This window comes from Varroa jacobsoni, unplaced genomic scaffold, assembly GCF_002532875.2.
Source record: "Varroa jacobsoni isolate VJ856 unplaced genomic scaffold, vjacob_1.0 scaffold_1134, whole genome shotgun sequence".
In the NCBI taxonomy this organism is placed as follows: Eukaryota; Metazoa; Arthropoda; class Arachnida; order Mesostigmata; family Varroidae; genus Varroa; species Varroa jacobsoni.
This window is the reverse complement of record NW_019214036.1, coordinates 116,287-142,597: the sequence shown is the minus strand read 5'-3', so window position 1 is coordinate 142,597 and position 26,311 is coordinate 116,287. Positions and strand designations below refer to the sequence as shown.

Here is a 26,311-nt window from a genome sequence, read left to right as displayed (position 1 = left end):
TATATAGAATGTCAACAGCATTAAGCGGCCAGCTAAGAAAGAGCAAGGCTGAGAGACAAATGGAAAGCGTAGCGTGAACGGAACTTGGGCTACAACGGCGTTCCATGTACACCGCATTCTTCATTAGACGCAACGACCAGCGTAAAACACAATATATATCTTGTTTTCAACGACATCCCCGAGTGTTATCGTCGCCGATATTGTACCACCCATAGCGTCTGCGCTCATCGAAATGCCGCAATGAATATGGCTGTATGAATCAATGGGTTAGAAGTATGACCAATTGAGACATCGTATTGTATATATATATATATATATCTACGTAAGAGGTAGCTAGTGCTGCTTCAAGTAAGTGTGGTTAAATTACGATACCACGAAAATACAGCAAAAAAGCAGTCGAAGATATTCAACATTGTAAAAAACGGCCACGGCCAATACTGTATTGTGCTGCGATTATTGCGATGGTTGTTCAACTGTATTTAATTCTGATATCTTTTAGAATTTAATATGCTGTTTTGAATGAAGAATAGTTTTTACGTTACGTACCTTTACAAATGTTCTGCGTAGGAGTGCATGCTCTGCTTGTTTTTTTAAGTAGTTCAAGTGTAAAGGCAGTGTGTATATAAGGCTTTACTGTTAATAACGTATTTGCTTAAAAATCTGGGACAGACACTTATTGAAGCCGAAAGCCTTCCATGTGGCCGACCTTAGACTGATTCTACTATTTCTTCAAACGTACTTGATGCGGCTAAGGTGTTTGTTCTGCATCTGCGTTTGAGTTTATTCTCCATTAAATAAACGCTAATAGAGCTGCTGTTAGAAGGCAATTGCATGTAGCTTGCCGTTGCTGCTAGTTCTGGTGGCATTACATAGTCGCGTGCGTGAATATCCTGCGAAATACATAGATTCCACCATCATTACGATCGTCTTTTGAGTGCGCATCCCCTCTTGCCGACTCTTCCATGGGCTTCCGTCGCGTGAGTCTTCGTCTCGTTTGTGTGTGGGTAATGTCATCGCTTTCATTCCCAGTCACTGCTGTATGGCTGTTGCCTATGCCTGTTATTGTGCAGCTGTAGCAGCGGCGACAGCTTAAGCCGGATCATTGTGACCATCATTATCATCGGCATTGGGGCTGCCATGTGCCGGTCACGACACAATAGGTTGACAGGTGATACGACGCGGCTAGAAGTATGCATGTAGATGCGCGCCTTCACAGCCACATACACGCGCACAGATCACAACTCTACGAACGTGTCACTTAAATTATATGTGTATAGAGTGAATTCCTCTCTCCCTGTCTCCTATTTCTTCTCCGTTTTCTACGGGCAAAATCGACCCGTCGCCGCCATACGCAGAAGCCGCAGAACTCCGTTTTCTGACGGTCTTTCCTTTACGACCGTTTCCGTGCGTTCCAGAAATGAACACCAAGACAACAGTGCACCGTTCAAAACGACGCTAATAGCAGCAGCGGCTGCAGCAATAGATCTTCCACGTTTCCTCGACCTTTTTTTACGCCGTTTGTGTAAATTGACACAAACGTCGCCTTCTAGCGCTGCTAAAATATTGGATGAAGACGACGACAACGACCGCGACAACAAACGGAATAGAACTATGCTCAACAGATGGAAACGCCGGTGACAACAAACTTTCCTCTGTGCGTTTTTCCTTCGCACTCCTGTGTCAGATAGCGTCAAAAGTGTCATTCCATCCTGACGTCGCTGCCTCGTTTTTGTTGTGTCTGCCTCGCTGTGCGCTGATGTGGCCGAGTTGACTCGACTCTGATCTCCCGTTTGCATTTGTTCCATTAGACTTTTTTAAACAATTTACGATGATCGTGATCCGTCATGGTCTCGTGGCGGCAAAAAATTGCACCAACTGCCAAAGGGAACCGATGAGGAAGCAGCTATTAGCAAGTAAAGCGTTTGTGCAAACAAAGTGCAGAGCCTCATCTTAGGAAGAGAAAGGATGATCAACCGAGAATAACAGGGAAAAACAACGAGGCGACAGCCGACACAGATCAAAGATAGTGTCAACCGGTAGAGAAGCGATTATCATAGGACGAAATATTGCACCTGAATATATATGTATAGGGCAGTTCGCGACGTTCTGAAAAATATATATAGAATTTGTAGCCTGGATTATTAGACATCGTTTAATAGCCTTTGCTTAAGGGAGCACTTGGAAAAAATACACAGGTACTATAGTGAATGTAATGTTTGGATACCTACATTTAAAAAATGAAATCGACGCAGCAAAACAATAATGGAAAATGCCTGAAGTAAAAAAAAGAAAGGTTTCCGTCCTTTTACGAAATGCTCTGGGGTAGAAAATGTCAAAATAAGCATAGCTGTTAAGTCACGATAGTCATAATTTGGTGATGATAGGTGATATAAAGATGAAGTGATTCTATGAGAACTAATTGGATGAAAATTGGCTCGTGTAGACTACTGGAATAATTTTTTTCCTTTACCTTCTTTTTTGATCACGGAGAGACTTGTCCTTAAATCCATGCAGTCTAACTCAGCACTACTTAAACCAAACCCGTATATTATAGTTCGCTGCCATGCATAGTGGAAAAAGTATTTTGTCAGCGTAAATTATTAGTTATTGGTTAATTGGAGACGAGATTAATTACTCTTCGTTTCTTTCTCGATTCCTTCTACTTATCTCAACAACTGGACGATAGAACATTTAAAGAATTAAAAGTAACGTTTGCTTGTGTACTTATAGGGATCACTGAACTCGCCGCAACTGCCGCTATTAGCATCGATTTCTCCTCAGAAACAATACCAAGATTGGTGATAGGGCGCGTTCTCAAAAATATGCGAACTATGTGTAAACTATAGCATTGGCCAAAAGAACAGCAACTGAAGCAATCAAGGAGGGGGTACGTATAAGAGCAACAGGCAGATCGCACAGAAGATACGGAACTTGGGAACGCCCCACTCTGATCTGGTCGCGTCAACACGCGTCTTCGTAAACGTTTTGGCGTTGCACACACCACGGTTGTATCTTGTATTGTTCGTCGCTACTGCTGATGCCACGGTTTCTGCTTATTCCTGTGTCTAACACCAGAATCAGCACTCAGACCTTGCTGATCCGTATACTGTTAATTTATACACCGATCAGCGGCCTTTGCTCACAAAAGCCACTGGCCTGTTAAGCGTACATGGATGAAACAAACGGTTTAGGCTCCATTTTCTCAAGTCGTCCTCCCCGCTGTCGTAACTTTGTTTTGGTCTGATGCTACTACTTTCATCCTTATTTCTAGTCTGAGGTGCGACAGCATGAAGAACAGAGGGTGGCCCCAGAACGAGTGTAACGTACAGATAAACAGGACAAAGTTAACCGCCACCCTACGTGGAAACGAGTCGAACGATCGGCACTCCTTTAACTTTAAACGAGGCTTGGGTGCTGCTCTGTGGACTTATCATCCATTCGTGGGCTTCATATTGTGCTTGGCAATCGGAAGGTTTGCAAGACGCCGGCTTTGACAATACTTGCCGTTATGCTCGAGAACCTGAGGATCCACCAGCGAATATCCAAAATCGGGCTGTCCTCACCTTGTGCCTACGCCGCCTCTTTCTTATCGTCTCCCATAAGCTAATACTCCCGGCGTGATCAATGAACGGCGCCGGTGACTTTGGCAGTGATAGCCCCATATCGTATCTGTAAAAAAGCTATTTAAGCGCTGCCTTCATAAGTAGCACAGAAGAACTGTACAGATCCTTAAAAATGCTCGAAGTTTGGCGCACTTAACTAATACAACGATCTATTACTTTCGGCTGGAGATATTGCGCTGCCGCAGGAAGTGTATGACCCCGGTCGCCTCAAGTATTTTACTTAGATGAACTCACTATTTAACAGACACAGTCTTTAACCTCTTGACAGATTAACAAAAGACTAATCCGATACGGGAGCAAACCCCCTTTGACAAAAGCCGCAAATTTGCGGGAGGCGTCATGGGCTTCACTCGATTTTTGTTGCTGGCAATATGTATTAGCAGGTTTTTCATAAATTATCCCACGAATTCTTATTCTTAAAGAAATCGATTTTAAATACCATTCCTCTAAAGTCTGTAAAACAATTTTTTTGTCCCAAGTGGCTACATCAAAGCAAATCTGCCTTCATCAGCGAACATCTATGAATCTTTAAAGGTCTTCAGTCACAAACTGGTATACACAAAGTTATCGCTTAATATACTGGAACAGAACTGTAGCACTGCTTCGTGAGAAGAGTAGGAATCTTTCGGTCATGGTACGACTCCCGTTAACCACATCTATTCTCAGCTGAACTTCAATATGTCACCCACTTTTCCCCTCTACATTTGGATATATTTACTCTGCCTTATTATGGAGTCTTTATAGTAATCGCTCGTGCGAGAAGAAGTTCTGTCTGCAAAAAAAACATGACGAGACATCTGAAGCCTGCATCGCACTATTTCGGACCACGTGAAGCAGTCTCTCCAAGTTACACCTTTCTTGTGCTCATCGTTGTAACAGAAGAGTAAATTTATTTTACAACACAGCCTAACTACCTACGATTGAAGGAACTGCCTTCATGTGTTAAACGTTTGAACTGCGCAATCTATCGATATGGATAGGCCAACAGCTGATCGACAATTCACTCTTATCTGTCTATAACCGTTATCGCAATTTTTTTATGAGCCTTCTTTTTAATCTTGTTCTGTTCTTTTTTTGTCGTTGTTCTCGTCATCACTAAAGTAGTCTGAGACATCCGCTGTGCCGCCGGACCGTCCCTTCTAGCTCGCAGGAACCCAGCCGGCACCAAAATATAATCATACCAAACCTAATGCTAATTGGTGTCCCCACCACGTCTAGGGCGCTATTTCTATCCGCCTTTCGTTCATGTGTTTATGTGGCCGTTTGGCTGAGACTGTTTCGTCCTCTCGTTAAAGAGTCGCCTCTGTAGTACCTGATGTAAACTATGAGCTGCTCGTTGGTTCGTCAGCGTAGTGAAGTGCTCAGGCACAAACAGCAGGCCAGTGACTTCAGTTTGTTAACGTCAGAAGGAGCGGCAACAACAGCTAAAACAGCAACAGTAGCAGAAATAGATATAGAAGCTATAAGCAACGATATAAGTAGCTAGAGAAGTCTTCGTGACGACTTCGACGTTCGCAACAGAATAAGTTCTCTTGCTCGTTGAATTAGCTGGTAACTCGGGCTATACTATTCTATTCTCTGCATCGTACGCCAAGTTCTACGAGGCGTTACAGAAGACAAACGTGGATAGAACTATAACTCCTCTCACAGAGAAAGGAGCAACGTATCACTTAGACAAACAGACAGACACCAACCGACACTTACGCGTACATACATTTTCATACGGAGCGTCGAGCGACCGGGAAATGAGCACCAGAGTGCTACGATGAGGTAACTTTTACGGTGCCTACTGCAACCTGCCAATTAGAAGTGTAGATCAGCGATCACCAGTAATAACAGCAGCAGCATTAGTAGCAGATGACAAAACCCTTTTGTTACTACTACAAGTTTGTCAACAATAACGCTAGCAACGACAACGACGAAAGTTGACATCGGTGGTGCACTTCAAGGCAACGCCAACAACTGAACAAATCGTGCTGCTGCTGGATATTCGCATCGGTCATTGCGTCGGGTCGCATTGTCGTCGTCGTCGGTTCTTTTGCTTCTCCTTCCGAAAAAAAAAAAAGAAAGCCAGGAGCCGCAACGACGCGGGTACATGCATCGGCTCTAGCGCAATTCAAGCTACTATGGTTGTTGCTGTTGTTATTGTTGTTACTGTCGGTGTTGTCGCACTGGCTGTTTCCAGTGTGTTTTCTCGTCTATGTCAGCCGAGAAACAGTATTGGCCACCGTAAAACCGCCGTCATTATCAGAACGACAGTAATAGCAGTGGTAGCAAAAGTTATATTCTGTCACCGCTCCAGACAACCGAAAAGAACCAAGCCAGTCAAGCGAGGGCTTGGGACGGCCTCTTCGTTTCTCGCCCCAGGCTCCCATACGGCCATCACCCAGCTTATCTGCGGCGGGCGGGCGGCCGCCGGTAGTGCCGCCTGCCATCGTAACTGTTGCGCCACGAGTTCGTTCGCTGATGTTGCTTCTTGCTTTTGTTGCTACTGCTAATTCAGAAGCAGCTGATGAGCTGGTAGCGGCAAAAGCGTTGGTTCGTTTTGTAACACCGACTTCAGAGAACTTCTTGCCCTTCTCTGCTGCTGTCAGAGTGCTTTACAATGAATATTTCTCGTCGTCTGCTAGCCGCTGCTTCTCGTGGCGCACATTGGCGGACAGGCGGCCGATGTTAATTGTTGTTTTAGCTTGTATGACGCTTCTTACAGTTTCGTTTCACTTGGACCCGTTTCGCGCTCGTATCGGAGCAGCTCATTACGAGATGAGAAGATCTGGGAGATTACTGAGGCGATAAGTAAGGTACATACGTGAATATATTTATACTATCGTACCCTTAAAAACAGCTGCCAGGCAACTTAGGTTCATATACAGGTGCCTTTGTTTTATGTACGAAGCTAAGTATACATATGTACGACAGTGTCTAGCGTTCACGTTAGAGCCGCCGAGATGCTTATGCCGCATGTGTCACTGCTTATACAGAAAGTTTTGCTGGAATTGTCAAGTTCCGAGTAAAGGCGGTGAAACCATCAGTATAACAATGTATATTCGGGGCGTGACATCTAAATCCGTACCTTTCTCGTAAGTTATTCCTAGGACCCATCTAATCGAGAGTAAATATTTCTGCAAAATTTTTTTCATATTCTGGAAATATACTTCTCGACAGTTCAGCGCAACTATCATTCACCATAATTATATGCCCACTTTTGGACCTAAACGATTCACTAGTCATTTTAAAAATATTCAGTTTTTAGTCTGCAAACAACTTTTTGACAGTCGCCATGCGTCAAGCGATACCGATTATTGTCAGCCCGCTAACGTGCCGATTTGCATCCTAAAAGTTTTCTTCGGATTTTTCAGAGGCCGCGTAATAATTTTGCAGACCGACAACTATAGAACATAAGAGTTTATATCATAAATTTGTGAACACATTCGACAACACTTTATCCTCGCTCAAATTACTAGAAGGATGTACTGGTTTTGCCATAGTGTGTTTGCTTCTTGTTCTAGAAAGAACTGGCCTTTTTAGGGCACGAATAGCTAATAAACGCGTGTTTACTACGACAAACAGTCTGCCAAAGTGTGTTCAAATTGCAATGGCCCACCTTATAAATATGATTGTTTATGCATCTGAGTTTATTTTCTCGATATAATACAGAATGAAATCAAATAAATTTGCATGCATCTTTTTATGTATGTATAAACACAGCGTTTTTTACGTAATTTGCCTCACTGTCAGTCAACTCGTAAGTTGATTGTCTCTTGGGGTGTGTGAGAAGCCGTTGCGTATGAAAATGATTTGGCAGGAATCACCTAATACAAAGTTCTTATTTGAGGAACGCTTACTTTTGAGTAGCCTCAACCTTGAAAACTATACTTATATAATGCTAAAATTATTTCATCATCAGTAACTTGTTCTATGATCGTTATAAATATCAGACATCGCCGATCAGTATTTTAACTTCTGAATTCATTCTTCGCAACAATATGAGGGGGACTCAAGCGCTTTAAGCTTTACTGTCAGCCGTTGCCTCGACCTCTTTCACGTATCTTGTTAATCTTCCACTTCAGCGTGTACTTCAATTCCACCTTTCTTATATATATCTTTTTTTAAAGAGCGTATCCAACGCAAATTAAAGCTTTTAGACTTTTTTCCTGTTGATCTTCTTTCCTGCTCTTACTGTGAATTGGCCCACGCGTAATTCTTTTGCATATTGTACCGATACAAGGGCGGACATTGCTTTCAGTGGTACTTCGCAGTCTTTACCAGGCACTCACTGTCACTAGTTACCGTTTGGTCGTTTGTATCGTCCTTAGGCTCTGGCTGTTTATTTCTGAGAGCGGTGTGTACCAAAAACTTGGTCTTTCTTTTAGCTTGCCTTTCATTATTTCGCTCGTTTCTACTACTACGGCTATAGCAACCATATGTACATTTTTTAAAGTTGTCTCCATTGCAACGGCAACGACGACGGGTTAACTTTTGTTTTTGGCCATCATACTTTTGTGGGTTTTAAGTGCTCCACCGGTTTACGTTTCTTCTTGAATAGTCATAACTTTATTTTCGTTTTATTTTACTTTGGTCCCCGTCTGTTTTCCAATTTTTTATGACATTCTTTTATGCTTCCTTTTATTCCTCAGAGCTACTGCCACTGTAGTTTTTTCGGTTTCTGCTGTTGCTGACGGTCACTTATCAGTCATTATGGTGAATGGACGGAAAAAATTATGGCGAGTACTAACTATCAAAGCAAGGTCACATCGGTAATGGCTGTTCAGATCATTCTGAAGTCTAGAGCTCGACCAGGATCATAGACACGCATCCTGATGCCAAGCATCGCCACATGCTATTATTGACCGTGCGGAGAATGCCCGTATGGCACCCGCGCGCGAACAACGTAACACGAAACTGGCCGACGCCGGCCTGTTCCCGACATGTGTGGCAAAGCTTGGCAAAAAAGAGGAGACGGGGTTGGGTGTACGATCATCCACTGAGCAGCATTGAATGCGATCCGGCAAAATCTGGCGTATTATTGGAGCGCGTACTCAACGACGGTCAAGGAAGCAATAGAAAGCATGATGAAGTTCGCTAGCCTACGCGTCATCATGTGTCGAAGAAACAGAAGCTAAAATTTGAAAAATGATGACGAGTCAGAATGTCCCGCGCAAACCTTGACGCAGAAAAGGCGTGGACGGTACTTCGCCAATTCATCCAGCTCTCCAAGTTTCGCAGTGAAAAGCGGACTTCTGCGTTAATTGATTTATCTAATCTGATTCGTTACGCTAACGAAAGCTTTAACTCGAATGCACACTAACGGTGATCTTGTTGCGATAACCGCCTTTACCGAATTCATAACCCAACTGCAAATAATTCTATGGCCTCATCGTCAGGGGCTTCAGCTAACTCTAGATTTGTCCCGCTCGTGCTATGCTCACTTGTGGTACATTCCTACAGCATGATTATGAATTTTTTTTGGCGTTGACTTGCTGACTTCGTTTCCGGGACGCACGTAAATAGGTCGGCCATCGGCCGAACATCAAGAAACATGTGTGATGTCAAGTCAGCTTTTCGCCGACTTTTAATGGAGTCGGCTAGTTAACTGATACCGGCCCAGGGACGTCACCAAGACCTGCTTCTTTTTAATTATTTTTTCAATAATTGGATGTATTATATTAGATGAAGAAACGAGTAATTGATATGCTTTCGTTAATGTATTGATTCTGTTTCTGAGAGGTCGATAAAACTTGATTTTTTGTCTGTTTTCTGTTGAATTTTTCTGATAATAAGTGTTTACATATATTTACTTGGCTTTTTTATTTGAAAGTGATTTGACTACATCTGACTTTAACTTTTCAATCGACATGTGTTAGAAATTCGTTCACAAAACGCGTTTTCACTTTTATACTACGCAGGAAAACAGGTACGAGCAATATGGTTTTTGCAGTTTTTACTTAGAAATATCAAATTCAGTTATATGTGTAACATGTTATTCAACTGGTCGAGATCTGTCGGCTGGCGTCAGTGAAAGCGCTTTCATAGAGAGCATCGTGTTAAGTTTTCATAGTCGAAACACCGTTTTCTATCCTAATATCGAACATCCAATATATAAACGTGTATCGCATTTCGATTCAGCTTATCGAGGGTTGTTTATCGACGCAAGAAGATACCCCTACATAGAATTTCATTTAAAAAATTTTCTTCAGTATCAGGACAAGCGACTGCCACATTTAGTTTATGGCCCTTTTAACGTCAAAACATCAATTTCAGGTATAGGAGAATATATTGCGTTTTTAGTCAACGGGTCTAGATCTATCAACCGGTGTAAAGTTAGCGTCAGCAAAGTTGTTATTTGCGTAAAAAAATATTTTTATATTATGAAATATTCTACAGAATATTGTTGAAAAACATAACTGTTGAAACTGTTTAGTAAAGATGTTCGTCGGATCAATCACTGCAAGTTCCTATCAAAGACTAATCAGAGATTCGTTCCAAAAGAAACATTTGAAAGTAGCTCGAAACGCGTTTTCACCTAACCTTTACGTGGGTGAGATGAACCTCTCAATGGGTTTTGACCATTTCAGAAATCTATCTTAGGTGTGTATGTGTAGCATTTGGATTCAGTCCGGGAAGAGTTTCCTATTGTGATCAAGAACAACCCTTCTTACATGGAATAACATGTTATGTTTTCGTTCTTCGAGATCTGAGCGTAAGGACACTCTATGCTTCGGAAAAATATCTGACTAGCCTTATCTTACGCGCAGCTCTATTCCAGTATCCGGTAGCGAACTGCCAAAAATCAGCCTGATCCGACCGCTTCGGAAGGTCGATTGAAATCAAACAAACAGACTCAAAGCCTCGGTAGTGAATAGATAGATCAATATGATAGGTTTTCCAAGTCTTGTAAATTCTCTATAGAGGATCGCGGTTAGGGCTACTTACAACACCGAAGGTCGCTCTTGAGATTAATGGTAGTCCTACACTTGGATTCCACAACGGATTCTTAGGGAGAATCTGTTCTGATGCGGCAAACGGTTTGCAAACGGATCTCCCATATATTTTTCAATAAATACTCAAATCGAGATTACTAAAATTTCCAATTGTATTTCTTGAACTTGAGCTACTGGTGATGCTGTTGGTACTGAAGTTTCATGTGCTTTACAGCTTCACTGGTCAACAAATGCCATGCTTCACGAGCTACCTTTATCCTTCGCAGTAAGGCTGTGTCATGTCGTGTTCGATGCTGATGTCCTGGCTGGCTCCCGTTAACAATGTTCCCGCCTTGGGTTGCGATGGTTAATATATTTATGTCGCACGAAAAAAAAATGGGCGGGTCACAGCTAGATGATAAGAGGGGAACGGAAATCTTTGTTATTCTATAAAACACACCGGTGTCAGAGAGAATTCTGGTATATTGTGCTGCTGCTATTCTATTGAGTAGAAGTCTATGTTATGTTAAAATATATGCGACCAACAGTGATGCTGATGCTAGGGGTAATAAAACGCTAATTATATCTAATTTTATACGCGTTACATGTTAAAATACACAATGGTCATGGGTACAGGCCTTACCTTCTTCCCATGAAGGCAGATCCATACAAACACTGACCGACAAGGCTACGAACGTGCGAGGTCAGCTGGACAACTCTCAATTGGTGGCCTTAGTTCATCACTATACAACGGTATTGATGTCCCACTGTAGTTACAAATAACAATGCTGGATCTAAATACGAGCTCAAATAATGATGGTTATATATGAAGCGATCTTTAGGTGGCGACAACGGTATGCGGCGCGCTGTCCTGTTTGCCTTCTATGTACTTTCCATAAAATACAGGACATTCTGGTCGTCCTTTTAAGTAAATTAGCGACAGCCACACTCGCTTTTATTGATCTGGTAAGGACGCCGTGACCACACGGTGGCCTTTCATTCATCGTCCTTTGATGCGGGTTCGCATTGTTTTGCAGAAACGGATCTTCACTCAGATCGACCACACAGATAGACAAGGCACAGCAAAGGTGTATTAGAATAATATTCACAAAATTTAGGACGATTATGATATATTGCGGTCATTATCTACAACTCAAGTTCAACAATATGTCGCAACTCAAATGTATGTATGTAGAGTGCAACGGCCATTTTTATGTTTAGTAATAATGATGGTAGTGAGCAATAATAATGATCATAATTATTACCGCCATAGGGGCCTTTCTTTCGAGAAAATGTCCGTTTTAGTGATCGTGTAAAATCTCTGTATGCAACAATACTCCCGGCTCTATCTAAACAACATAGACAATATCATTGTAGAATAGAACATTGACAAGACCAATAGAAGAACGGCCGCTATACGCGAGAAGTGCAGCATTCGAGTTCATTTAAAGAATACTTGAGGAATAAAAGCACGGGTCATACCGAAGCCCAGAAATTAGCCAACCCTAGTCCTCAGTTATCTCGAGCGGAAAAGGTTATCGTGTAAGACAACGACGATCAGCCGTAGCAGAATCAGGTACGACTTTGATATATGGAGGGGCAAGCAATAAGTGGAAGACACCAAATGTACCACACTACGTACGACAAAGAGCGCCACCATCAGTGTCGCTGTTGCCGCTGTCCCGTCCACAGCCTTGTATCAGTGGCGTAACGCGGAAACAACGCTGTAGTCTATTTCGACTTGACGGCCACGGGTTTCGGTGACTTTTGACGTCGTTTTTAAGCTGCTACAGTCTGATGCAGATACCCTGTCTCAGACGACAGTTAGCTATGTATTTTGAGTGCGAGCTACGTCGATGGCGCTAGTTCTATGGGCAGAAGCAAAGTTGTATTCGTGGGTGTATATAGTAGAGGGGCTCAATAGGAAAGGCGGGTGTTATGAGGGTGGTATGCCTAAAGTTCAAAGCCTTCGTACTTATATGCATGCGTTACAATTGTCGATAAAGGCGCACAGAGGGACAACTGCACTGATTGCTCGACAAGTGGTCTAATAAAACGACGTCAATCTGTTGGTACACCCTGCAGTTCCTTTCGAAGATCTCGAATGCAACAGAAAAAGAACCAAGACGACGACAACAGCAACGTCAACAGCGAGATGCATCGGTTCGGCGGTGCGACGGTCATCTGCTCCAGTCGATATGCGCGCTGGCCAAAAAGAGATCCAGGCAGCAGCGTCCAGCAGCAGTCGTGTCGATCTATTTCGTCGATTTGTTCTCGTAGACGGCTAAATTGACGATGGCGAAAAGACGATGCGGCGACCGCTGATGAGCGTTAAGAACTACGGCGATCAGGAACGATTGCTGTTGTTGTGCGGCGACGGCTTTTCCTTCTGTTTTTGCTATAGCTGCGGCTGTTAGTAGTGTTATCGCCGCCGCCATTGCCGCCTTTACTTGAGCGCTGGTTCGCGGTTCTTCACAGCAGGAGTCACACCCAGCGAGCAAACGCCCGCTCTCTATCTTTTTCTTGCCATGATTAGCTGGCGTTGCCGCCGCTCAAGCGTCAGACATCTATTCTGAACGACATCGGAATCGATCGGCCGAACCATGTCTGGCTCGTTGACTGTAACAAGAGCAACCGGTCTACCTGGGCCTTCTGCCCCGGGACAGCCCCTCTAAGTCCGGGTTCAAGACAGGGACATCGCCAAGAGTCGAGTCACCATATAACCAAATTGAAGCGAACCGAACTAAACATAAAGAGCGAAGCAAATTTTCTCGTCGACGCTGTCTCGGTGTTATTTTGGCAGCTTTCGCACTTCGTCGTTTGCTTTTGTCTTACGCATGCTTGTTCATTCCATCTATTTATATTCGATAGTACCGTCGAGAGAAGCAGCATTCCGTAGCTATAAACAAATAAGTTTTTCTGCCGCGTTCACCCATAGAGTTCCCCTATCCGCGTTACTTCTTGTCCATTAAGTACGTAACTGTTTCTAGCTGTCGATAGTACTATGAGCGCATGTTTTATGCGACGTATGGCTAGAGACGTGACTCAGTCACTATCTGAGCCGATATAAAGAGTAACTTATAATAGACTTAGGGTTGAAAGGCTATGATGCATGCAAAATTCGGTTTGTATATTGTCTCTGACAATAAGCACAAAGCGCACTACTCTCTGCGTTTATTTATCTAATGTACTCGCTTAAATGGGAGATGAATAAAGTCTCCAGAAACTCTAACAGCTCAGTTGCAAGGTATTGCTTTTAAACCATATCCAAAGCAACCATACCTGGTTTTAATTGCAAACCCTTACATATCGTGGCAGCTAAAGGTTAGCCGTTTCCTATCATTTCGAAACTATTCACTTTACAGCCACTTCTGGGTTAACTTAAAAACGCCTTCGTTTTCGAGTATTAGCGGCTAGTAGCACAATCGGTGTCGCCACTCGAAATATTCGTTCTCTATAACTATATATATATATATATATATATATATAGTTCTACAGAACGAGTTAGAAAATCAAGCAATGTTAGCTTCAAAAAGCCTGATTATCACAATGTTGTTTGCGGGAAACTGATGACAACGGTAGACAACTGGTAGGGATGTAAAAGACCCAATTTCGCCGAACATGTTATTTCTAACTTTCGTTATCTATTTATAAAAAAGATACATGTCGGAAGATGTAATCAAGTTACACATCAATGGGTGCGACAAGCAAAAGCTCTGCCATGCTCAGCTTTCTTTTAACACAATTCGCCACGTAGCACAGATCGAAGAAATCAGTACAAACTCCGTTAGTCACTTTTGTTAAGCACACAAATCCGTTTTGCTATAACCCCTTTCGGTGGGTCACCCATTCATAACGTGCCTAAAATATATATATGAGATAGTTTCAGCTAGACATTTATTCGGTAGCGTTTGTAATTTCCAGCAGCGTGCTAATTTCTAATCGGAAATGACCTTTTTTCGGTACTTAGCTGCGGCACGCTATTCGTAAGCAGATGACAAGTGGGGGAAATCGTGTTGACCCTTAGACTGCCGACTAGAGCTATGCCGGTCAAAATATAACTCGAACATTCTATTCGCATGCCGCCCGTGTATGCAATAGATACTAGCACTAGGCGAAACAATATCCGATAAACTAATTCTCATTCAAGTCTCCGACACCAACCGTCGTTGTAGTCAATCCAAACAAACAGTTATCCTTCGAGATTCATTAAACGTTTATCAAGATAGCTACTAATTATCACTAATCAGTACCGCCGTAGGCAGCCATCTAACGGTAGACGCTGTAGGGTTTACGCTACGTCTGTAGCCGGTACGGTACGTCGGACTCTTCAACTTGGCTGGTGCAGGACGGCTTAACCCGGGCTAGTCGTCTGCTGCATCCATCTGTCACACGCGTACTAATGCGACCTCATACACAATTTGATACAGATCGATAGATCAACACACAAAAATTTCCTACATTTCAATGAAACAAAAGAAAAACGATAGGAAATCTCATGAAAAATAATCGCTGTTTTTTCAACAATATTTATTGCATCCCAAAGTTCAAATTTAATCGCGTTCTATGCAAAAAAACACGAGCGTCAACTGGCATTTAGGTAGGTCTGTCAATTTGAATATAGCAAAATCTGTTGGCAACTTATCGTATACGCGTTTAATTCGCCAGCAGAAGAACAGCAAAGAAATTGTTAGCTAGCTCCTCTATTTTTGTTGACGGCATAAGAATTGATTATCAAGTGGGGCTTCTAGTACAGTGACTGCAGTGCCACTTCACCTGTATGGTTTCCTTCGCAAGTTTTCTAGCGCAAATGGCCGGAAGAAAAACGGAACACAACGTGGACAGGCGGAGGAGAGGAGGGGTCGCAGCTCAGCTGCGATGTTCAATAGTCTCCCATCATTTGTGCTGCTGCTCCAGTTGTCGTCGTCGTCATCATCGTTGATGAAACACCGAACAGCGTAAGAATACGTGTTGCAGCAACTCTCTCAGGGAGATAGAAAGAGTGTCCGGGTTGACGAGCCACTGGGATCAGCTTGGCCACGCTCTGGTCTGTACCAACAGGGATCATCGTGAGCGAGGACTATCTTCCTCTGATAAATCGATGAATAAAATTATCGTAAATAGAATCTGTGCACTTGGAAGACACCGGTCGGCACACAAATATACACGGACAAACTTTTCATTGCTTTCGCTCGTTCACTGGTGCCGATTTGAAAGGAGATACAACTGCGGTATCTACCGACAACAGCGGCAGTCGTCGAATGCTACGTTGTTGTCTAAAGCTTCGTTATCGTCATGAGCATCAGCAGCAGCACTAGTGATCACTGGTCATAGAAGCAAAGCTGCCGCATATATACAGCGGTAGCAACAGAAGCGGAATAGCCTGCGTGCACCCGCACTGCCATCACGACGTTATTTAGATTTGTCAACTTAACGTTTTTATCAACATCGATTGGCCACCGTAGCGGCTGCGGCAGCCGGCCCGATCATGGTCGTCCCAATATTGAAGACGACATCCAGTCAGTCTCACAGGTACCCTCAACATTGATAGGCGGAATTCAGACTTATAGGAAAACACCTGGACAGAAATGTCGAATAGACATGCCAGTCAGACGAAAACAGTTCAGAGTGACGGAGATATTCACCTAGAGGGAGCCGCTCGGAGACATACAGAATCGACCGTTCGGTAGCCAACCCATCGCCGGTGGACCGCCACGCTGTGTTGACATCTAATTTCTTCGAAACGTATACAGAGGAAAGGAGGCGCGGGCAACAAACACGTTGAGCTCTATAAGACAGATATGTAAATACTAGTAGGTATCGATATCGATGCTGAGATCCATTTTAGACTTTTGATTAAGGCTACGCATTGGTTCGATCGTGTATGTATGTAGAGACGTATTTTCACCGTCACTATTGTTATTAATGCTGTTGCATTTGTCGTCGGACAGAAACGCAACTGTTTGTTGTCTACGTTTCGTTGTGTTGATTGGATTGTTGCGGTCGTAAGTCGAATCAAACACACTGAATATCAAAAGAAGAAATAGGGAAATTTCGATATGGTGGAGCAGTACGCAGAATAAGCAAGGAGCAAACGGGGCTGTGGCGTAGCTGAACGGACCCCCCTTGTCGACTGCGAAACGCGGTCACAGACAAGCGAAATACTTGTCGTAATCAATAGATATACGAGCTTACATCGAGGCACATTTTCTAATAATTATCATTAATTACCTACACCCGTTGTTTTCCGCACAGATACATCTGCATACGTGTGTGCGGATTAGAGAACGATCCTGTAGCACAAGTCAAAACTGGCCCAAATTAATAGCATAGGGGCAACTAAACGATGCATAGAAATTCAACTTTTTTGTTTTAGTTCTGGGAAAACAGTCTTTATTCATAGCGACAGTCATAGGACTCAGTTATTTTGGCCCAGTTACTTCATCCTATTTTTTTGTCGCAAACTCAACTCGATGGATAACGGTGCAGGCCGCCGCAGTCCATATCCAATTGAATGTGTAGTTTTTTAATATGGGTAGACCAGGGATCAAATGAACCTAATTATCATAAACGTTAAGTTTTTATGAATCAGGTGGACTATGAACGAAGTCATCTCGTTCAAGTACAATCAAGAAATCTGTTCCTTGTAAAAGCTTAACAGATATCGTTACATCCGGGCTAAGTAATTTTAGATCGAACACAGGATACGCTTAGCTATTATATAATATGCCCGCTGTTAATTTAGTCATTGCATTAGCAAAGCGTTGTCATTCTGTAGCGCCCTCTGCTACGTATTACTTTTCTGCCACCATTCAAAATACTCCTACTGATAGGTATGTGCTCCCTAGGCACCACTGCAACGCATAATCAATGTCACGTATTTCATCGTATACAGACACCCCCGGAGAAGTACACAGGCACATTGGTACACACCTCAGGAATAACATTCTAAATCGACATCAGATCGTACCTCCCAAAAATGGCTGCATCGATTCTATCTGCTCGTACAGGCTTTACACGCGCGGAGTCTTCCCAAAAGCCTCAACAGCATATTGCCATTACTACTAACGCTCGAAACGTTTCTTATAATTCTGCTTGCTCACTAGCGCAGTGTGGCGGCAGTACCTACGACACAGAAACAAAGCCTTGGACGACTCCTTCCTGCTGAGAAAATACCAAGAGTTATCTACTACCGAAGAACCTACCAAGCAGATCAGAGGGCAGACTCTCCTTGCTGTGAGTAAGCTACGAGATAGAGAGTACCATGTCTCGCTTGGCCGCGTAGACAAACCATCTGCTTAGGCCTAAGGATGAATACTTGCGATAGCACTAGATCTCTCAGAAGGTCCTGTCGCCCAGTGGGGTGGCCAATAGCAATGGCCGCTAGGTCCACAGGCACATTGCGATGTGGTGTGGTTTGGTGTAGAGGTTTGTGAATACTTTGTGTTGGCGCTGCTTGCTGTGACAGGTATCTCCTTTACCGAACAATGTCTGCTTGGAGGCGCTTCTGCCCGATGCGCCAAAAGAGAGCGGAGCGGCAAGTCTCGGTAAAAATTCACCGAGTTGAAAATTCCGATGATTCAAGCGGGTCTACAGCTGAGCACTATCAGGCATCGACACAACGAGGCAAACGTACATCTATGTACAAAATGGCCGCAAAAAGGCTGACAACTCCATTATTCTGCCGAAGGGCTAGGTCAGTGATCGGGCATAGTAGGTATATTTGAGTGGAGTACGAACGAATATTTGCTGTTGGCTGTCTGTTGAAAATGCTTGACTTCTCAATACTTCTATCTGACTTTTGCAATAATAATAATAGAAAATGTTATTCCTTATTGTCTGGATCTGCTCTTCATTAGACAGAACTACTTAAATGAATCGATTAAGGATATCACCGAGGGCCGTAGCGGGGTAGAGAGCCGCAGAGCAATGGAGTGAGGGTTGGATCGCTCAAGTACATGTTTATACAATGCAATCATAATCTCAAGGACAGTTATAATAGTAATACAATATAATTAATTACAAATATTGTCACAATTATGATATTAGGCAACGATAAACTTAAATTTGCACTAGCCCAGTATTTGAATATTTTATCCTTTTCATATTATATATATATATATATATATATAGAAAGATCAATTCGAAACATTTTTAGACCTAATGCATGAGAAACATCCGCCCGACTATAAATAAAACAGGGTAAAAAGCAGTAATGATTCGGAGAGAAGTTTGGTTTTTAAATGGCTCACAATTCTGACTACTTTGCAAAGATGAAGCACGTAACTTTCTCAAGTTACCACTAATATTACCGGGTTCTTGATGTTTTTTTAATAAAAGATAAAAACATTTATATTTGAATTTTATGCAAATAAGCGATTGTATTTAATTAAAAACATAACTAATTCGTTTCCTTACGGTGGCGTTTGCTGTGGTTGGCGGGCTTGCACGGCGGTCCGTCACGAGAATGGTGAGCTCATAAGGTCCGGGTTGCTGCTCCCGATCTAAGGGTTCAGCCGTCTCGACGAGTCCTGTATGTAGGTCGATGGCAAAACGTCTGCCCTGGGGCGCTCCTCTAGCTGCCACCGCTGTAAGGTAGTATTCTAATTCCGAACTGGGCGCCGATGGTAACGCTCGCACGCTTAGTACTGGCGTTCCAACAGGTTCATTTTCACTCACAGACCCGATGTACTGTTTACGCTCAAAGCGTGGCGCCGGCCTATCGCTATCCATGGATGTTGATAGAATAGTCACTGTTCTATTGGTGAAACGCCGCTGAGAAAGTGACGCTTCGTCGTAAGCTCTCACTGTTAACTGATAACTGACTTGACGTTCGGAAACAGGAGGCAATCGACGACTTAGAAGAATTTCGCCAGTGCTTCTATCCAAATGGAATAGATCCTGATGACCGTGACCATCTACCAATTCATAGCCGACCCGACCGTTCGCACCAGCATCAGGATCGGTAGCGGCTACGACAGCAACTCGATGACCTCGTTCAGCTTCAGCCGGCAACGAGGCAGCCGGAAGTGAGATGAAACGCGGGGCATTGTCGTTAACATCTTCGACGAGTACTGTAACAGCCTTGTGTGCACTCCTCGCCGGTGTCCCGTGGTCGATCGCTGTTATCGTTAAAGAGTAGCTATCGACCAGTTCGCGATCCATCCCTCGAGTGGTGTACAAGGCCCCTGTGTCAGGCCGGATACGAAAGTGCATAGATTCCGTAGCAGGACTCTGCGCGCTCAATGCATAAGTGATACGAGCATTCTGTTGCGAATCACGATCGCTGGCAACCACAGTTGCTACCAGTGTATCGGCTGGTACCCCTTCGTGCAAGGTGCGAACTATTGCGCCGTTCGGGAACACCGGAGCATTGTCATTGACATCTGCCACGCGTACAGTAAACAGGATTACCGATGTAAGTCGAGGCGAACCACCATCAGACGCAGTGATATTCAATGTGTAAACTTTGTGTAGTTCATAGTCGAGTGGCTTATGCAGCCGGAGTATACCAGTTGTAGGGTCCATACGAAATGTGTCCTTAATATTTCCAGTTCTAATGGAAAAGGATACTTCGCCATTAACACCGAGATCGTCATCTGTAGCAGCAAACTGGTGGATTCGAATACCAAGTTCGGCATCTTCAGGAACTTCGGCACCCTGGCTATAATTAGCTGGTCCATCGATGCGAAACACGGGGGCGCAGTCGTTCTCATCAAGGACAGTCACCCGAACCATTGTCATGGCCGATCGACGGAGGGTCGGTGGAGCAGCATCACTTGCTACCACCGTCAAACTAAACTCAGCCTGACGCTCTCGATCCAACCGCGCTGCCAGAAAAATTTGCCCACTCTGTTCATCAACAGAAAATGCATCGGCGTGCTTGCCAACTAGCGCATAGTACACTAATCCGTTTACCCCAGAATCAGGATCGCTGGCGGAAACCCGCGCCACTTGTGCACGTAGTGGGGTGGCTTCCGAAAGCGAGACCTTATAAACAAGTCGACTAAAAGTGGGTGCATTATCATTTTCGTCATCGATGTGGACTACCACACGAGCTGTGGCTGACAAGCGTGGTACGCCATTATCACAAACCGTTACCTCAAGAGTTAGATCTCCATGGCCAAACGTCTGCACAAGTTGTTCGCGGTCGAATGACCTCAAAGTTCGAATGACGCCTGATTTCGTATCCACAGAGAAATCGCTCAGATGTGCGGCAGCCAGTGAAAAACTGAGTTCCGCGTTGCGACCACTGTCATCGTCTGAGGCAGCAAGTGTGCCCACATAACTGTCAGGTGGCAGGTTCTCCACAATGTGAAAACTCATATTTTTCGCTCCAACGTCATAACCTTCGAATCGCGGTGCGTTGTCGTTATCGTCAAGAACGTGCACGACAACGGTTACCGACGAATTACGTGGGCGCGTTCCGTTGTCAAACGCTGTTACTACCAGCTCATAAAGTTCATGCTGTTCACGGTCCAGCGGACGTCGAACGAATAGCTGTCCGTCTGGAAAGATTCCGAAACGAAGGTCCTCATTTCCCGATGAGATGTTGTACGACACTCGGCCATTGTCGCCAATATCGCCGTCACTTGCGTGTACAGTAAAAAATCGCTCGTTAAGTGCCATCAGCTCGGGAAGGCTGGTTTCATAAGATGCCTGATCAAAGGTGGGAGTGTGATCATTTACGTCTACCACAGCAAGAAGCACACGCTGGCGAGCTGACATGGGAGGATTCCCACCATCCGTTGCAATGATATCTATCTGAATGATTCGACCTGCATGATCGTGTAGCGAACGTGTAAGTACTAAAATTCCATTGTCCTGATCAATCGCAAAAAGTCCGTCACTGCTGTCTTCTAACGAGTAGCTAATGCGAGCATTGTCCCCGTCGTCGATGTCTTTTGCTTGTGATAGAAACAACTCAAGTCCAACTGCGAATGACTCAGGAACTCTAATTTCTACGTAGGGTCTTGCAAATACAGGAGGATTATCGTTCACGTCTTCAATATGTATTCTAGCAGTACATGTAGTAAAGTTAGCAAGCGTGTTAGCTACAATAAGCAGATCTACGAATGATGAGGTTTCGCGGTCAATAGTTACTGTGCCACTTGTTCTAATGACTGCTTGCAGCGGGTCGATACGGAACCATCCGTGGGGATCTCCGTCGACAATGGAATATTTTGCCCCATCGAGTTTTGATAGTTGACCGATTTCTCGCCCATGGCCACCGCCTATAGTCCCAGGGTCCTCAAGAAGCTGAAATGACTTGTCACACGATGGTTGCGGATGAAGAGTTGGTTGGTCGACTCGTTGTTGTTGTTGTTGCTTTCGGCTTCGAACGAACACGACGACCATCGCTGTACTTGGCGTGTTATTGATTGTGCTTTCCCCAGGGATTACCTCGAAAGGCTCGACGTTTGTGGCCATAACTGTGATCTCATATCGCGCTTGTTGACGCACATCGAGAGTTCGGGTATTTACGATCTGGCCGCTGGATGCATCAATCGCAAATCGTACTTCGGCTCCGCTGACTATACTATACTTTATTTTAGCATTTTGCCCCTCATCAGGATCGAACGCTCGTATCCTAGCAGTAAACTCTCCAGGCTGTAACCCGTCGTTTACTTGATAGAAATATACGCCAGGGTATATCGTTGGTTTATTATCATTGACGTCGGCTACATTTAAGGAAATATCTAGCGTTGAGGAGAGCGACGGCGTGCCATTATCCCGTGCTATAACCTTTAGTTGATAATGAGAAACTTTTTCTCGATCCAGTGTCGTCTTCGTCGTCAGTTTACCGTATGCTGCATCAATTTCAAACATACCACCGTACAGCATTTCTACCGATGGATGAAGCTCATAAGTGATTGACCCATTGGCTGCCAAGTCCTTATCAGTAGCGGCGACAATGGCGACGAGTGTGTGAGGCGGTGAATTCTCACTTAAAGTCACGTTTAGCTGTCCTCCAGGCGCAGTGAATGTTGGCGCTTCGTCGTTTTCGTCTAGGAGCTGAACGCGCAATGTCGCGTACGCCAGTTTCCTATTCGGTCCTCCATCGTGAGCTCGTATTTTTAGTTCAACAGAATCCTGCCCGGACAACGCCTCACGATCTAGCTCTCGAACTGTCGTTACTAATCCCGAACGTCTATCGATAGCAAACCAACGTCGTTCATCACCCGCTTCGATGGCGTAGAATACTTCAGCGTTTATGCCGCTGTCTGCATCGGTCGCCGTTAATGACTCAACGAAGCTGCCTGGAGGCGTACGTTCACTCAGTGAAACCATGCACTCGGCCTTCTCGAATTGTGGTGCATGGTCATTGACGTCATTCACTCGCACAACAAGATGAGCCGTCGACGCGCGCATTGGAATGCCCCGATCGGTAGCGACTACAGTCAAATTGTAGAAGGGAACCCGCTCGCGGTCGAGTACACCGGCCACACGAAGTAAGTAGAAATCACCTGAGTTCTGAAGTCGAAAGTGGGCCAGCTCATTGCCGCCGATAACACGCAGGTCAGTTTCACCATTGGGACCTTCGTCGCCATCGACGACCGAGATGGCTGCTACAACTTGGTTGTTTTCCGCGTTTTCATCCACTGACGCGTCCATGTCGGACGCTTCGCCGAAGACGCGAAACGAAATCTGCGGGTCGTGGTCATTGCTATCGAGCAAATTGATGGTCACGTACGTCCGACCGTCCTGCCTTGGCGAACCATGGTCACGCGCAAACACCGTCAGAACACAGCTTTTATTCGTAGCGTGACCAATGTGCTTGCCTTTTTCTTCGAGTTTGATCGACGCGGTGACAGGACAGTTTACCCGGTCGATCCCTGTAGTGATAACTCCCGTTTGCGGATCAATTGCAAAGCGAGTTTCGCCTTCAGGCAGATGATATGAAAGACGTGCATTGTCCCCAATATCAGCATCTGTCGCTCGAACCTCGAGTACCCGCGAGCCAGCGGCGGCGCCTTCATCGAGGCTGACAGTATATGCTGATTGGTCGAACATTGGTGGGTTATCATTGGCATCTGACAGCGTAACGTTGACAAGGAGGTAGCCTCGAAGCGGAGGTTGGCCCCCATCCTCAGCCGACACATTAAGCCGGTACGAAGGAGTCTGCTCGCGATCGAGTGGGCCTACGGTTGCAAGATAGAGGTAGACGCTGTCAGCCGTTGGGTTTGTCGTTGTCCGAAGCTCGAACTTGCCGTCATCGTTGCCCCCCACGATGCGGTAACGTAACGACGCGACGCCGTTTTGACCGACGTCTTTGTCGCTAGCGGCGTCGAGCAGAACTCGGGTGCCGACAGCACTGGCCTCACTCAGGGTCACGGCTAGCGACGATTCGGGGAACAGAGGAGCATGATCGTTGGCGTCGAGAACGATGATTCTCACCTCAATCGGATACGTTGGCTGGCTAGACAGCACAACTAGATCAAGACGTTCGCTTGGCAGAGATTCACGGTCGAGTACAACCGCGGTGCGAATCTCGCCAGTTGTCGCGTTTAGCTCGAACTCGTGCGGCGGCTCATTGAAGCGATATGTGAAATTCGCCCGCATTGGAATGAAGCCCACGGACGTGCCTATGGGAAGGCCCTCTTTGATTTCGAACACTTCACGAGTCGTCCCCCCGCCTGAGCCTACCGCGAATGCTACGAGCAGCAGCCATAGCATATGGCATCGCGGTAGGCCCGAAAACTTTAACCGCGTCTTCATTGACACTCAACCTGAAGCTTTTGTTATTTGCAATTGTGATGCTTGGCAGTTTGAGCTGTCGACTTAACTACTGATTTTTCCGTCATTTCGGTGACCCGAAGCATAATACGTGTCATGAGAACTAGTAATTGTCATCTTCATTAATTTTTCACATTTGTTTGTCAACAACAAACGAAGAAGCAGCCGCATCTACAGAATTCACATACTGCTCGTTTTCTTCACGGGCACTAACGATAGACGATGAGATCAACTAGTAAAACGTGTTGCTAATCCTCGAATTGCACCACCGCAAATAGTTCCTGTCAACGATTCTCACTGTTAACTACTTTCGGTGACACTCCCATATCCAATGTGGTAGAGAAAATCGTTTCTTATAATTATAGAAACATCGTTGTCGTCTTCAGGTATTATAACAAGCAATAAACTTCATAATGGTACACTGCATCGAAGTCATCATTAACCACTTCCAACGTACCGGTAATAACAGTAAACACAGAAATACACTTTCACCCAGAAGTTCACCATGACGAGCCACCAATCGATGTTATTTGCCTTAATTACAGGTACGCCACCTCCGGCAACTGCGATTTGTTGCGAGACAACAGGCTCCGACCAGCTGCTAACTACAATGTCGCAGTCATAATCACTGTTACCTCGAGTTTTACTGCTGCGACTACCGGCGCGACACCAAATTACATTGGCTACGACGGCTCATGACAAGTAGCTCGGCCGGTACGCCAAAAAAACGAGTAATTGAACGACAAACGCACATACAGCGCTTCGAAACATGCATAGCTTAGCACTCGGTAGGAGGAGATAACTGTCCGTTACTACTGTATAATGTAGAAATCACTTCACCTGCACAGTACGTGGCTAAAGCCTAGGGGACTTTGCTGGTCGATGAATCGCACTACAATGGAAAACCTCTCTCAACTGCTGTTCGTACCTTACTGAACTACCCCTCAGTAGCACATCCACCGCTGACTGAACCGTGTAACTGACTGTCGTACACACAACGATATTCCAAACAACTATACCAATTCAATTGCAGCGATATCGAGCGGTGCCATGCAGATCCCGTTGGGTCGCGGAGTTTGTTCTTCACACACCGACTGGCCCATGGCCTCTGCCGTGCTTCTCTATCTCTTACTGTTCTACTCGGTGCATCACTTGCTCTTGTCGTCGCGGCTGTTTCGATTCCTTCTCTAGCGCGACTCCAGAGGCGGTAGCAAAAGCAGCGGCGACGGCTGCGGCATCATCAACAGCAGCAGCGGCAGCGGCCACGGCGGCGAGAGAAGCCGCGTGCACCATGCGTCCGTTTGTACTTTAGCAGCTCATAGCAGCTTTAGCTTTGACGAGAACTAATCGGCAGGCAGCGGCGATCGGCGAGTGCTACCAGTTTAAGCGCCGGCCGACGGCGCGGTCCAGCAACTAGCATCGACATCGAGCGTCCACCGGGTAGCTAACCAGCGGCTGCTGCGGCAGCAGCAGAAACACCGACGGCGGCGGCGGCAGCAACGGCAGCCACGACCGTAGCCCTCCACTCACTTCTTTCTCCTATCGAGCTTGGCTGCTGCTGCTGCTGCCGATGTTGTTGTTTCGCTGGCGCTGTTGGTGTGGATGCCCGCCGTGGCGTTCACAGTTGTCGAGGTCGGCTTCGTCGTCTTCTTCGTCTTTGCGGCGTCTTTGCTTTTGGCTTCCTCCGCTCGATGGAGCACCAGCGATCGTCCAGGGCACGGAGGAGCAGCAGCGCCACACCAGCAACGACGGAGCGGACCGATCCTCGCGGAACTCGAAAGCGACGACGAAGCAGAGAAGAGAAGAGAACGAACGGGCAAGCGGCTCGGTATCGAGCAAGCCTGGACGAGCCTCTAAGCGCAAGCACGATGCGGTCGTTAAATGTCTCGCTGCTCAACAATTGGTTGCTTGCTTGTCCTTTTCGTTTGTCCGTATAGCGCGACTCAGCTGCCGGCCGCCGCTGCGGTACAAACGGGAGCGCGATCCACCAGCAGGTCAGCCGACTACCTGCCTACTTTCTGTTCTCGGCCC

At 45.2% G+C, this 26,311-nt stretch overlaps 1 protein-coding gene and 1 long non-coding RNA gene across 2 annotated transcripts in view; one reads left to right on the top strand and one right to left on the bottom strand.

Moving 5' to 3' along the window:
- ft (cadherin-related tumor suppressor fat) overlaps positions 1 to 26,311 on the bottom strand; it is a 61,577-nt gene that overhangs the window by 30,838 nt on the left and 4,428 nt on the right. The window contains exon 2 of the mRNA XM_086971165.1: positions 18,941 to 24,198. Within this exon, the coding sequence (XP_086827291.1) occupies positions 18,941 to 24,198 (5,258 nt within the window). The remainder of the gene's footprint in view (positions 1 to 18,940; positions 24,199 to 26,311) is intronic.
- Positions 4,121 to 7,195, top strand: LOC111266985 (uncharacterized). Its single transcript, XR_015313625.1, has 2 exons — positions 4,121 to 6,424; positions 6,983 to 7,195. It is a non-coding gene; the product is annotated as an uncharacterized LOC111266985 (long non-coding RNA).